The sequence below is a fragment of the Chiloscyllium plagiosum genome, unplaced genomic scaffold, assembly GCF_037043375.1.
Source record: "Chiloscyllium plagiosum isolate Xiang-an unplaced genomic scaffold, Cpla_swu_hap1 HiC_scaffold_8, whole genome shotgun sequence".
Lineage (NCBI taxonomy): Eukaryota > Metazoa > Chordata > Chondrichthyes > Orectolobiformes > Hemiscylliidae > Chiloscyllium > Chiloscyllium plagiosum.
Window position 1 is genome coordinate 43,906,220 of NW_028270146.1, and position 15,742 is coordinate 43,921,961.

At 39.2% G+C, this 15,742-nt stretch overlaps 1 protein-coding gene and 1 long non-coding RNA gene across 7 annotated transcripts in view; one reads left to right on the plus strand and one right to left on the minus strand.

Annotated features, from left to right (window-relative positions):
- The window catches only part of LOC122553506 (kelch domain-containing protein 1), an 88,668-nt gene extending 73,479 nt beyond the window's left edge, over positions 1–15,189 (plus strand). For 5 of the 6 annotated variants that reach the window (XM_043697366.2, XM_043697372.2, XM_087989754.1 and 2 more), the window contains 3 exons: positions 3,731–3,815; positions 9,694–9,746; positions 14,794–15,189. In XM_043697366.2, the coding sequence (XP_043553301.1) occupies positions 3,731–3,815; positions 9,694–9,746; positions 14,794–14,926 (271 nt within the window). In that variant the 3' untranslated portion in view covers positions 14,927–15,189. The remainder of the gene's footprint in view (positions 1–3,730; positions 3,816–9,693; positions 9,747–14,793) is intronic. The other variant, XM_087989755.1, reaches the window with a different exon arrangement.
- LOC122553508 (uncharacterized) overlaps positions 1–15,742 on the minus strand; it is a 33,021-nt gene that overhangs the window by 13,866 nt on the left and 3,413 nt on the right. The gene's annotated exons all lie outside the window — the stretch shown is intronic.

A 15,742-nucleotide genomic window follows, 5' to 3' on the forward strand; every position in this document is an offset into this window, starting at 1 on the left:
ACCCGGATGATAGTGGGGATGTTAGGACTGTCCTATGAGAAGAGATTGGGTTCTTTATTCACTAGAGTTTAGAAGCATGAAAGGGGAACTCTTAGACACTTCAAATTCTAACAAGGCTGGCAGGGACGATGATCCCCTTGTTGGACGTTGAGAATCAGAGATTCACGGTCTCAGGATATAGGGTAAGCCATTTTGAACTGAGATAAGGAAAACTTTCTTCTACAAAGGACAGTAACTTTGTGGAATTTTGCACTACATAAGATTGTGGGGGCCAATTCACTGAGTACATTCAAAAATAGATACATGTTTAGACCTTAAAGGCACCAAGAGGTATGAGGAGAATGTGGGAATATGGCATTGAGATGGATGATCAGCCATAATTGTATTAAATTAGCACAGCAGATTCATAGGGCCGAATGGCCTACTCCTGCTTCTAGTTTCTGTGTTCCTTTTTGCAACAAAGAATTCCACAGATTCACTATTCTCTGAGAGAAGAAATCGCTTTTCCTCATCTCTGTCTTAAATGGCTGACTGCTTATCTGAGACTATGCCTTCTGGACCTAGACTCATCCACAAGTTTGTTTCTTGACAACTTGACTATAACATGCTTAATAAATAAATTTGTAACAAACATACAGGATCTGAACATTATCTGCCTAGCTATGTGTTACTTAGATTGCCTAGCTTCTTTGGGACACTGAGTGACTTCTACAGAAAGGTTTTCTCTCTCATGCCATTATAATACCAGTTGGCTTTTCTCAACATTAATTTCAGTGCTCTTAATTACTTTTTCCAAGTCACTATACTCATATGTACTACTTCAGAGTCTTCTGGAAATTTCTTTCAGTGGCCAGAGTGCTGTTTTTTTCCACGGTCAGCATTTATTCATGTCTGCTATTTACAACAGACGCTATCAGAAATCATTTTTTTTAAATGATGGAATGTGGCACCAACTGTGGTTGAAGTTCAGGATTGTTGTGGTCAAGCAATTAAATTTGCAAACACCTCTTAAGACCACATTTCTATTAGCTCCCAGAAACTACCATCAAGCAGATCACACTACTCTGCCATGAACATGTATGGCTTGGAATTTCGAGAAAAAAACTGAAATTAATTTCAAACTGAATACATTTGGGCGTGTAATTCCTTTTGAGACCAAAGTGTATCTATACTCCTAGACTGTGGAAAACCTGTTTACTTCTCATTTTTGCAATATATTTTAATTTCTTCAAATCAAAAGTCAATACAACAAACAGTTTAAACTAAGATACCCCTTTCAAAGCAGCCAAAAAAATTAAAAATCCTATCTACTTCCAGACCTGATTTAAAAAAGCTTTATTAATCAAACAAACCAATCTTAGTTGATGGCAACTTTTGGAGAAAAATAGTACATTTATCCACTCACTGGTTCTGACTTCATTCTTTTGGTCTTAGTTACTTGTTAAAAGAAAATAATTTTGAACCAAGTGCTGGGAATTGTGTCATGTAAAGTAACATGGATTTTCTTCTACTGCATCGCATGCAGTTTTTTGGACAAAGTACTTCTGTGCAGATCCCCAGACACACTCTAACCAATGCAGTGAGGAATATAATATGCAGCATAATAGATTTCAAAGCAAGGAATGTTATTTTTAGACTTTAATTGAGTTTTTTTTATTTGTTTTCCCAAGCACTTGGTCTCTTACCTCACTGTCACTCATGGTATCTCATTTTGTACTGAAGGACTTGTTCTGAATTGAAATATGAATTATTTTCTCTTGTTGGTATTTGCAGTACAGGGTAAATGTTCTTTGGCCTTTCTGGTTTAATTTGCTGGTTAGAATATAGTATACTGTATAATATTGGATTATTTATTTGTGAAGGAAAATAGCTGTAATTGTTGCATTGTGCATATTGGAACCAGAGTTGATGGCAGGTTAATATAACAGCAGCCTTTAAAGCAGAGCTTCCAAACTATGGATTGGTACTTGCACCTGAGCTGTCAGCTGAAATTGTGGAGTTGCAAGCTCCCAAGTCAACAATGGCTACTTTTGAGCGTCGACAGAATGTTAATACTCTATGGCCTCTTTTAAATAATTTTTCTAAAAGTGAATTGGCTAAATGGCTGATCCTTGAGGCTTGAATACTGTTTTGGTGGACCACTGTAAGGGTTTGAGTGGTGCAGTTCAGTGTCCTGGATTAAGAGACCTGCATTCAAGTCCCATCTCTGATCAGGGCGATTAGAAAATATCTCCTGTCCTGTATTGGTTTGGCAGCTTGTGGTGATTGTTCTGCTAGTCTGCATATTGCAAGGGATTTACTCCTTGGATAAATCCAGCAAAATAGGCTTAAATGTTGAGAATTATGGGGTCCCTCATGCTGTCTATGGCTACTAGATTGTTGTCTAGGAAGGAAGATGAGAAATGTCCAGCATGACTATTTCCTTTCTGAAACTGCTCCAACATTTTCCTCGAGAGAGCAATAGACATTGTGTGCCATTAAAGGTGCTGCTTGTTCATTATATTTCTCAGTCATCACAAATTCTGCTGCAACCAGAAGTTGTGGGATTCCATCTATACATTTTCCCATGTTTTTGTGGTCTATGTCTCACTCAAGCTTCTTCATGGCTTTTGAACTACATTTCGAAATGAAAGAAGAAGATATATGCATTTTCGGACTTAGGAGTACTTGAACATGAATGTGATACTAAAGGAGTCTTTAGCTTTAGAGCTTACTTAAAATAATTAACAAAAGCTTCAGAACCTAAGGTGTGTTGACAGTCAGCTTTAACAGTTTTTGATTTTCTGTATCCATTTCCTCACCTTATTTGAGAAAATGTCTTCAAGATCTGGTTTAAGAAACAACAAAAAGCTTAGATTCTTAATGGTCAACGAACCTTCAGACCTAATCTTCTGAGGTCAAATGTTGACTGAACTTAGTTGTCTTTTGCAGGATGCACCTGTGATGATTGCTAAATGGGCAATTTTGATTAAAGTGGTGATTTTCCTTTTTTACATCGTAACCCCCGAGAGGCTAACTCTCTTAATATTGTAAACAGAGTGTGGACAGTTCTTCCATCTTTGATCAAAAGAACTAAAGATAGCAATTAGTGGGTTCTTTTGTGGCTGTAAGAGGATTTATTCATTTACAATCAAACTAAAATTCCTTCAAGGTGTAAACAACTCTGATTATTTTAGACATACTGCATGTTGCTATGTGGCAGTTACTTTCTTGTTAAAACTATCAAAAAAGTTAAAGGTGAGTAACTTCTGCTCACTTCTTTAAAACACTGAACTTCCCAGTCAAAATTCAAAATGTTTCATCTCATCATGAAAGGTAATGTTCTGTCAATTTTTAAACACAACGCTAAAACTGAGAAACAGATGTGGGGAATGTGTTCAGAATTTTGAGAATTTACCTGGGCTACAGACTTCACATTGAGTGTTTGGAGAATGCAGAAAATTCTTGTATAAAGTGAAATGTGGAGATTAAATATTTATGTGAGAAAATTCCCATTAATATTTGACTGTTTTTATTCAATCTTTTGGAAAGTTATTATTTTATGGCTGAAATGAAGAAATATTCGCTATCACTGCCTGTTTCCATCTTAAAAATGCTTAAAATGTCAAAAATAATTTGCAGGACATGAAGCAAATTAAACATTGTTTTGGATCTTGAAACATCAATGAATTAAATAGACACTTCTGTAACTATTGTACAGTAATATATTTAATGTTGAAAAACTCTGTAGGTTGTGGCATACAGCCTGCCTAGGAAAGGAGCATGAAGTGATGGTGTTTGGTGGGAGCAAGGATGATTTACTTTCCTATGATTCTGTAAGTATGACAAAATAATGGATTTTTTCCAGATTTTTCGCTTTTAATATAATGGAGGTAAAAGGGGGAGAAAAAAATGTATACCATGGCAGTACAAATGACTTCCAGTTGTGCAACAGCTACTGAGATACCTTAAACCCTAGGTGTTAGAATTCTGGGTGTTCCTCATTGTTGATAATTGTTTGATCCAAATTCACAACTACATGAGTAAAAGGGAAATACTACAAATGCTGCTGATTGAAATACAAACAATGTTTGGCAAATCATACCAATATACAAGTTAGAAGCAGGAGTACATTACTCAGCCTCTCTCAGCTGCTCTCTCATTCAATAATCCAGTTTTCCACCTACTCCCAATTACCTGTCATCATCTTGTTATCAAAATCAGCGCATGTAATGAGAAGACAGATTATGATGTTTTAGGTGGCTACACTTTTATTAGAACTTTAATGAATGTTACATTACCTGCTGTGTATTTCCATTTTTATTTAAAATCATCTCCTGAGGATGTATCCATTGTGGATAATTCTTGGATTAAGAAATTCAAACGAAAAAATTGACCAACCAAGAAAACTCTCTTAACGTTTTAACCATTAAAGGGATTTTAAGAAAATGTCATTGCCCTTATTTAATATACAAACTTCGAAGTTGGCTATTAAAGCTAGGTGAGACAGTTTGCGGATCGTTACAGTTTACAGTGTACCAGATTTGGAAACAATGAGCAAAATTTCTTATCCTAAGTATTACACCTCACTGGGGTAGCAAGCTGGAAACCTGCCATTCCCAGAATCATGGTGGATAAAGACTTTACAAATGTTCGCAAAATTCCCCAAATTTACCTGTCTTTTGTAAGACCAAAGTTTACAGAAATTACACACCAGGTTCTGTACTTAACACAAATTACCATTTAATACAAATAAAGAGCTACAAGTAAACAATTATGAATCATTGACATTTAATTTTACTAATTAAAATTCTAATCCCCTTGAAAAAATGTTTGTGCACAGGAGAATTTTTATATCTGTCTATGTAGTGTGTGGAGGAAAAGATTGTGAAGGCAATTCAGTGGTCGCTGTTCACAGAATTTGCTGAGATTAGCGTCCTTGCTTGTCAGGACCTACAGCTTCTGAAGCTTTCTTCGCTAGATAGTTTTACAGAAAGCACAGGCGACTGGCTAACATTGTCTGACTTATTAAGAGCCACAGCTTACAGCAACCGAGGAGGCAAAATAATCTGATTTCCTTCAGATTTGAAGTTTTTTTTACTGCAAAGGAAAGGAAAGTTCCTTGTTTTTCAGATGTTCAATGGCTTTTACCTAAGCATTCACACCCAGAAGCTGTTCAGTTACTTTGAAGACAATCACATTGTATTTACCTGCCAGAAGGCCATTGTCATTGACAACTGGTTACCACTTCACAGACCAATCAGCTTTTTGTTGCTTACCAAATCTCCATGTAAACACATTCCCTCCTCCAGCTCATTTGTCGTAGCCATGCCCATTGCTTGAACAAACTACGATGTAAATAGCACTTAAAAGGAAAATCAGGTAATTTGCTTTCAAAAAATGCAATAATCTCTTCCACAATCCTGGGTTTCTAACACTGTCCTTTTCCCATCTCAACCCACCATAGAAAATTAAAAGATAAAAAAATACAGTTTTTACACATGCCCATTAAACTAGTTTGCCTATTTTCATTTTAAGTTGTGATAGGACCACAACTATTCACATTTTACGTTACTGATCTAAACAAAATAATTAAGGGCATTGTTGCTAAGTTTGCAGGTAACACAAAGGTATGTGGAGGGACAGGTAGTGTTGAGGAAATGTAGAGGCAGCAGAAAGATTTGGACAGTGGGCATAGAAATGGCAGATGGAATACAGTGTGAGAAAGTGTGAAGTTATGCACTTTGGTAGGAAGAATAGAGGCACAGACTATTTTCTAAATGGGGAAAGCACAAAGGGACTTAGGAATCCTACTTCAGGATTCTCTTAAATTCACTTGGCAGTTAGGAAGGAAAATAGAATATTAGCATTCATTTTGAGAGGGCTAGAATACAAGAGCGTTTATGTACTGCTGAGACTGTGCAATGCTCTGGTCAAACCATATTAAGAATATCGTGAGCAGTTTTTGGCCAATGAATCTAAAGAAGGATGTGCTGGAATTAGAGGGGGTCCAAAGGAGATTCACAAGAATGATCCCAGGAATGAAAGGCTTGTCATATGAAGAGTAGTTGAGGACTCTGGGTCTGCACTTAATGAAGCTTGGTAGGATGAGGAGGGTTTCTAATTGAAACTTACGGAATACTGAAAGGCATGGATAGAGTGGGTGTGGAGAAGATGTTCCCGCTAGTCGGAGAGATTATGACCCAAGGGCACAGCCTCAGAATGAAGGGATGACCCTTTAGAACTGAAATAAGGAGGAAGTTTTGCAGCCAGAAGGTGGTTAACCTATGGAATTCATTGCCACAGAAGGCTTGGAGACTGAGTTATTGAATGTATTTAAGACGAGATAGGTAGATATAGATAGAGCGTCTTGATTAGTAAGGGAATCAAGAGTTACAGAGAGAAGGCAAGGTAGAGAAATATATAAGACATGATTCAATCAAGAATGACCTAATTCTGCTCCAATATTTTATGGTCTTATGGTTGCTTGAGGCTAACGTCCTAAAGTGGAAAAAGAGGTTGTAATATATTCACTGCAAATTTCTGAACATGACATCTGTCAGAGTGAAATCTCTTCCATCTATTGTAAATATATATATATTTAATGCAGGCTGGACCAGCATTTATACCCCATCTGTTGTTGTCCTTGAGAAGGTGGTGGTGAGGTGCCTTCTTGAACTACTGGAATTCATTTGTTGTAGGTAGATCCACAATGCTCTTAGGGAGAGAGTTACAAAACTGAACCGGCGACACTGAAGGAATAGCAATAAATTTCCAAGTCAGTATGGCGGGTCGCTTGGAGAGAAATTAGCAGGTGGTGGTGTTCCCTTATATCTGCAAAGTTTTATCATTCTAGATGGTAGTGGTTGTGCGTTTGGAAGGTACTGTCTAAGGAGCCTTGTGAATTTCCAGTGCATACTGTAGATGGTACACACTGCTGCTGCTGAGTGTTGGTGGAGGGAGTAAGTGGACTGCTTTGTTCTGGATGGTATCCAGCTTCTCAAGTGTTGTTAGAGCTGCAGTCATCTGACCCGATGGGGAGTATTCATCATATTTCCAATTTTTGTCTTGTAGATGGTTGACAGGCTTTGAGAAGTCAAGAGGTGTGTTATTCACCATAGGATTCCTAGCCTCTGACCAGGTCTCATAGCCATAGCATTTATATGGCATGTCCAATTCAGTTTCTGGACTGTGGGATAACCAGAAGGCTGATTGTGGGAGAATCAGTGATGGCAATGCTATTGAATATCAAGAAGAGATGGCTAGATTCTCTTCTGTTGTAGATAGTCATTGCCTGGCATTTGTGTGTTGTGAATGTTACTTGCCACTTGTTAGCCCAAAGCTGATTGTCCAAGTTGTGCTGATTTGGACATAGATCACTTCAGGATCTGAAGAGTTGTGAATGGTTCTGAAAATTGTGCATTCATCAATGAACAGCTCTGCTGATGAAAGGATGTTCATTGATGATGTAACGGAAGATGGTTGGGCCAAGGACACGATCCTGAGGGACTCCTGCACATATCCTAGAGCTGTGATGAATGACTTCCAACAAACACATAGAGGAAGGAATATGGACATAATGATTGAACAGCTAGTGAGAGTAGGGGAGGAATACTCACTCATTTAAAGCAAAGAGCTGATTGAGAAAAGTAAATCAGGTTATTAGCGAATTAGCAATAACCTGAACACTGACACTCAGTTTGAGTTCTCCCAGGGCCACTCATATCCTGACCTCATCACAGTCTTGGTTCAAACATGGACAAAAGAGCTGAATTCTGGAAGTGAGGTGAAAGTGGCAGCCCTTGACATCAAGAATGCATTTGACCAATGTTGCATCAGAGAGCTCTAGCAAAACTGGAATTAATTGGGATGAGAGGACAAGCTCTCTGCTGACTAGATTCATACCTGTCAATAGGACAATGGGTTATGATGATAGAAGTCAGTCATCTGAGCTCCAGGACATCTCAGCGAGTTTTGAGAGGATTTGTAGCTCAGGTTGAGGTTCTGGATGTTTGACACCACTTTGACTAGGACAACACATCCATCCTAGAACAAGCCAAACAAAGACACGCTTGAGGGTTCCTAGAAGCATGGCATTCCAACCAGAACTCTATCAACAAACACATTGAGTTAGACCACGTCAACCACCCCCTGAGAAAAAGAACAGGAAGTGACTTCACCACAGGAAATGACATCACTGACCCAAGGAAACCCAAACATATAAATAGAAAGCAGGAATTATCAGCAGTGCTTCATTTGAGGCCCACTGAAAATGTTACCTAGTAGGTGACGAAACATCTGGAAATGAACCTTCCAGCTCAGCGAGCAAACCTACATCCAGATCCAGAACATCTCAGCAGGGGTTTGTCAGGATAGTGACCAAGGCCCAACCATTTTCATCTGTTTCATGAATGATCTTCCTGCCATCACAAGGTCAGAAGTGGGATATTCGCTGATGATTAGTGCTGAACATTGTCCATCCACTCTCCTAGATACTAAACAAGTTGATGTGCAAATGCAACAATAACTGAACAATATCCTGGCTTGGCTGAAAAGTAGCAAGTAACATTCAAGCCACTCTAATGCCATCTCCAGTAAGAGACAATCTAATCATCATCCCATAACAGTCATGTTGCCGTAACTGAATCCCCCACTATCAACATCCTGGGAGTTATCATTGACACGTAGTAGCCGCAGTATATATTATCAGCAAGGTATATTGCAAAATTCCTCAAAGATCCTTAGATGGCATCTTCCAAGCCCACAACCACTTCCATTTAGAAGCACAAGCACATCTGTGTATGCCCCTCAGGTCTCTCACCATCCTAACTGGAAATATATTGATGTTGCTTCACTAATGTTGGGTCAAAATCCTGGAATTCTCTCCCTAACTGCACTGACAGTCTACGTACAGCACATGGACTGCAGCAGTTCAAGAAAGCAGCTGACCACGACATTGGCATGGGCAATAGTGGCCAGCCAGTGAGGTTTGTCCCATGAGTGAATTTTTTTTTAAAATCATTTGGATTCAGAATAGGTACACAAATCATGTAGTAAGAAAACAATGTTGTGGATTAATGCAATATTATTGCTTGCAAATTGGTTTTTAATTGTTAGAAATGGAAAACAATTTTTGTCTGGTTCACTGAAATTTTCAACCACTGACTCGCACCCTGGTTTATTTGGTCATCTAAGTTAAATAAAGAATTTTGTTTGGATTTCATCTTGGAAATCTGTGAAACAAATCAATTTGAAGCAAGTTTCTAAATAGCAAAATAATGCATCTTTAGGCTTCAAAACCAGACTTTTGTTTTTTTTTGCAATCCTATATTTTTAGTAACTTCTTCAAACAAAATTGTGTAATTATACAGACTATAACTGTAATCCAATATATTTCTGTCGCAAAAAAGAATCGTATTGGACTTGAAACATGAACTGTGTTTCTCATTGTTAAATGTGCTAAGTTTCTCTAGCATTTTGTTTTCATTTCAAATTTTTACCATCTCCAGTATTTTACTTTCATCTCAAACTAAGCATTTAGTTTAGATAATATTTGGAGAAGTTAGAACAAATTTGAATAATCAGCTTAAATAAAAATGTAGCATTTATTTATGCTTTTATTAATATATTAGGCAATGTAGTTTTCTAAATTGTTGTTAGTGCACATCAATGGATAGTGGTGTGTTATCTGTTTTTCTGCTTTTTTTAAACTAGGGTCACTGTAATGATGTGCTTATCTTTCAAACACAACCCTATTCACTTTTCAGGTAAATGTTAAAATTTCCTTTGACTTTACATTTTATTTGTAAATTTATCCGTAGTTAATGTTAACCATTGTCTAATTTGAAAACTAGTAAATTATGGTCTTTATTGTTATTTCAAGGCATGTCAACATTGAATGTGAGAGAAGATAGCTTAGAATTTTAATTTGAACAAACACATTGAAATGTTGACTAGTTTACTGACCTATTGTATCTAATAAAATTAAGGAAGGTAATAAGAAATTCTTGAGCGCAACAACTGTGGGTTCAAAATTAGGACAGAATCTGGTGCTGAAGTCAGTGGATGATTTGAATAACTTCAGGCCCTAGATCTGGATAGTAGTAGTGTTGTGACTTTCTCTCTGTGGAACAACTGATCACAGAAATTGAAATTTACAACCTTATAAACTTTTGTCCTGAGCAGTCTGAAAGCTGTTATATGTTCCTCCTCTGTTCATGACTCCTCAAAATTGGTGGGATAGATGTCGCAGACACCCTAAAATGCTTCAGCACACCTTCAGTCTGAGTTTGTTTATTGGCGATGAGATTTGTTTTTAAGATCAGCATTAGGCCCAGTCAGTGAATTTCTCACTCATCTAATTAGTGGCTTTATGTAATAGAACATGTGGATGTGATCCAGAACCTCAGCACCTGTTGGGAATCTCACACTCCATTAATTGCAGAACTTTGTTATGCTGCTGCTAATTGATAGGGAAGATGTGAACTGGGAGGCTTAAAGATATATTGTACTTAGCAGTTTTTGTTCATCTATTTCTGAGCTGATGATTACAATAACAGCTTGAAATTAATATTTGTTACTTCTATGGTCACTGGCAGTGGGTGCAGGGGTTTGACTCTGGATTTGCTTTCAATATAGCTATAACAATCACTACCTGTTATGAATCAAATTCTGAAATCATTGGTCCTTTGGTAGCCATGGAGTTTCATGTTTCTGCTTATCTACTGCACTGTAGAAATTCTGGTGATGTGTGCAATCGCAGATCTGTTTGTCTATTCATTGCCTTTCTATTTACACCAAAAGGGTTATTATTTCAATGTCTAGCAGCCCATTTTAGGAGACTGCATGCAGTCACAGATATTTTCTAATCAACCTGTTGAGAAATATTATTACATGCCTCGTTCTGTACTAAGTATGTAATAAGACCAATAAACTTTAGATCAGGAACTTGACATACAAAAATGAGTAGAAATCTGGCATTATATGTTGACTCAATTTTTTTTGACTTGAGTATGCACTTTTCACCTAAAGATCAAGCATTACTGACTGGAGAATGCACCACTCTGTTGGAGTAAACTCAGTGTTTTGTATTGTTCTAAAATTGGTAGCTGGATTTCATTTGATCCATGCACTCTAGCTTCAGTCCAACAATGCATATTCCCTGTTTGTACTCATGAACTTAATTGTTTTGGATTCGGTTCATTTGCTTAATGTCAGCATGTGTCAGACAAGGATTACCAGTTTGCATTTGTCAATATGTGGTCAGTTTACAGGATGAGATACTTTCTGTGGAGCTTCTAGCAATGACTGCAGTTGAAAGAGCAGGGACTCTGTTTTAAAGCAAGGTTTTCACAAGCACTTTAAGGCATAGCAAGCACAAATATCATTCTGTTTTCCCTAATGCCTATAAAGTCAGAGAGGTCTGTGAGAAGTGGCCAATGAAGTGGATTTCACAATTGCTGGAATGAAGTCCAGTGAAGTGATCAGAAGTGGTAACATTGAGGATTACACTGTGATCTTATATTTGCACAATTATCAATGCTATTGTATTTCCCCCAGCCAAACTTACTTTGTACACCTTTCTGTGGTTTGTAATTAGACTGCATTGTAGACTTTGTATCATTTTGTTTGATCAGCATCAAAGTTCTAGCACAAACCTTGATACGCAAACGCCAATAATTATTTCTGTGCAAAGAATGACACGCATGATATATATCTGAAGCATGTGGTCATGAGTATGGTGCTGGAAAATTACAGTAGGTCAGGCAGCATCCAAGGAACAGGGGAATTGACGTTTCAGGCATAAGCCCTTCATCAGGAATTAGGCTTGTGGGCCAGGAGGGTGCTGAGAGATAAGTGGGAGGGGGCGGTGGGGCTGGGGGAAGGTAGCTGGGAATGTGATAGGTAGATGAAGTTGGGGATGAAAGTGAAAAGTCAGAAACGAGGGTGGAGTGGTTAGGTGGGAAGGAAGATGGACAGGTCAAGAGGGCGATGCCGAGTCGGAGGCTTGGGACTGGGATAAGGTGGGGGGGGGAAATAAGGAAACTGATAAAATCCACATCGATCCCATGTAGTTACAGGGTTCCAAGGCAGAAGATGAGGCATTCTTCCTCCAGGTGCTGGGTGATTAGGGTTTGGCGATGGAGGAGGCCCAGGACCTGCATATCCTTGGTGGAGTGGACAGGGCAGTTGAAGTGTTCAGCCATGGGGTGGTGAGGTTGGTTGGTGTGAGTGTCCCAGAGATGTTCTCTGAAACGATCTGCAAGTAGACGTCCTGTTTCTCCGATGTAGAGGAGATCACATCGGGTACAACAGGTACAGGAGATGGCGTGTGTGGAAGTACAGGTAAATTTCATTCTGGATGTGGAAGGATTCTTTGGGGCCTTGGATGGAGGTGAGGGGGGAGGTGTGGGTAGAGGTTTTGCTCTTCTTGTGGTGGCAGGGAAAGGTGCTGGGAATTTGGTGTGGGCTGCTGGAGGGCATGGATCTGAAATGCTGATGGGGTGGGTAGGGAAATATATCGAATGTAGGTGGGGAGTACCTGGCCTAAGGGAGACAGGATGGTGTCAAGGTATGCAGCGATGAGGGGCAGGAGCAGGTTCAGACAATGGTACCAACCAATTCCACTGCCCCATGGTTGAACACTTCAACTCCCCCTTCCACTCCACCAAGGGCATGGAGGTCCTGGGCCTCCTCCATTGCCAAACCCTAATCACCCAGCGCCTGGAGGAAGAATCTTCCTCTTGGGACCCTGCCATCACACAGGAACAACGTTGATTTCACCAGTTACCTCATTTCCCCTACCCCCCTGTTTTAAAAAAATTCTCAAGGTCAGGTTCGTAGGAGAGTAGTCTGACACAGAACAAACGACCAAGAGGCGAGACTGCTAGAATATGGGCATTTTATTCCCCGCAGTGTCGCACAACGGGTCTGGCTTATACTCACTCTACATGTTACAAAAACTGGGAGCCGTCAGTTCTCGTAGAGCGGTTGCCAACAACCCACGCTCGGCGGTTAAACGTAACCCCGGAGCAGACTCACCGAACTGGAGACTTTTCCAGCTGATATACTCCCTTCCAGATATAAACATTCATGTGAACAGCAGAGCAAGGCTAAAAAACACATTCCATTCTGGTTACATACAGATAAGAAGATTCACACGGGACTAAGCAACACCTCCATTCTGGTTAGATTCACACATGTATTGGGACATAATTTTTAACCGTTTCACCACATTCCACTGCTTGGAATTTTACACCACATTCCACTGCTTGGCCCAATACATGTGTTACATTATGCTTAATTCAGTTCAATTCGTTTCAGTTAATTTCAGTTCAGTCAATTCAGTGTAATTCAATTCAGTTCCGTCCATTTCAATTCAATTTAGCTCAGTTCCATTTTGTTCCGTTCAATTTGATTCACTTCAGTTCCACTCAGTTCAGTTCAGTTCAATCCCATTCAATTCTGTTAACTCCGCTTCAGCCTTTTGGACATGCCCACATCCTCCGCTGTACCCCAGGCAAGGGGTTCTTCGGCAGGACTGGGATCCTTTCTCAAACAAACTGCCACGTACATGCCCACATCCATGCCATCCCGGGACGGTCGGGACCTCCACAGTTTGTTCTTCTGGTTTCTTAGTCGTTTTCCAAAACATTGTTCTGTATCAAAATCTCTCCTCAATTGCGATTGACCCTGCTCGACTACGCCAAATGTTTTAAAAAAATTCTCAAGGTCAGGTTCGTAGGAGAGTAGTCTGACACAGAACAAACGACCAAGAGGCGAGACTGCTAGAATATGGGCATTTTATTCCCCGCAGTGTCGCACAACGGGTCTGGCTTATACTCACTCTACATGTTACAAAAACTGGGAGCCGTCAGTTCTCGTAGAGCGGTTGCCAACAACCCACGCTCGGCGGTTAAACGTAACCCCGGAGCAGACTCACCGAACTGGAGACTTTTCCAGCTGATATACTCCCTTCCAGATATAAACATTCATGTGAACAGCAGAGCAAGGCTAAAAAACACATTCCATTCTGGTTACATACAGATAAGAAGATTCACACGGGACTAAGCAACACCTCCATTCTGGTTAGATTCACACATGTATTGGGACATAATTTTTAACCGTTTCACCACATTCCACTGCTTGGAATTTTACACCACACCCCCCCACCTTATCCCAGTCCTAGTCACCCCCTCCCATTTATCTCTCCGCACTGCCCCTCATACCCCTCTTCGGCCCACAAGCCTCATTCCTGATAAAGGGCTTTTGCCCCAAAACTTCAATTCGCCTGCTCCTTGGATGCTACCTGACCTGCATCACACTCTCGACTCTGCTCTCCAGCTGCAGTTCTCACTTTCTCCTAGTGTGAAGCATATACCTGTCTTCTAAAATTGGACAAAAAATTTAAGTGCTTTAGTATATACGTTGCAATGTCTGTTCTGCTATTTGATAGATAATTCTGTTTTTGTAGGAAAAGCAGCAGCACATAATGAGAGAGAGAGAAAAATAGGAGGCAGATAGGCCAAATCATCTTGCCATTTTTAAGGGCAATCCACTTAAATACGTGAACAGGACTTTGTAAAGTAAACATGAAATGGGAATATAAGACTTGGCTCCAGATCATAGGTGAAGTTTAGTGATAGTTTGAGCAAACTGAATTATGCATCGCCCTAATGAGTGAGGATGCATCCATAAAATCTGAAAAATGCACTGTGCCACACTGCTTTTAATTACTAAGTTTTCATGTAGATACCAGATAATCGATGTGAAGGCTTAGTTATGCTGGGTGATGCATTTTCTTTTACTTTGTAGGTTGTGCTTAGACTGCATTGCAAAAAATTCCACAGTTTTGCAAAATCAACTTCCATGGTTACCTCATCAATTGTTTTCTCAAGTGCAAAAGAAAATCACTTTCTGGGTTTCAGCTGGACACCAAGAGAAATAATAATGTATTTTAAACTGCAAGTTTAATTCAAGAAGGTTTGCGTACATAACATTTAATGATGTATTTCACAATATACATCATTGCAATGAGCAAATGTAATATTTGAGATGTACAAACCCAAATTGGGTTGATTATAAACGTGATTGTTGTTCTGTTGTACAATATTTTATTCAGTTTTGTAGACTAATTAACATAGCTACTATGTTAATACATTTTATATCATTCTGGAACTAGATTTGGAAATAAATTGTTTCATGTACAAACCAATAGTGATGGCTTTTTTTTAAACGTAAACCGGTAAACCGAGACCTCTTATATTATATTCCAAGACAAATGAAGATTTTAGGTAAGTACTGAGTATCCATTTTTATACTCGCTGATCTAATTCTTATTTTTAGATTAGATTAAATTACTTACAGTGTGGAAACAGGCCCTTCAGCCCAACAAGTCCACACCCACCCGCCGAAGCGCAACCCACCCATACTCCTACATTTACCCCGATTTGTTCACAGATTTAGATTATTCTCACCAATACAAGATCAATTAATGCACTACAATGGTTTTTGTGGCTATTACCAAATCCCCTTTCTTTAATATATTGGTCCTAAATACGTACGGGTGGTGGTGGAGGGTTGCCTTTCAGACTTGGAGGCTTGTAACCAGTGGTGCGCCACATGGATTGGTGCTGAGTCCACTGCTTTTCATCATTTATGTAAATGATTTGAATGTGAGCATAGGAGGTATAATTAGTAAGTTTGCAGATGACACCAAAATCGGAGGTTTAGTGGACAGTGAAGAAGGTTACCTCAGAGTACA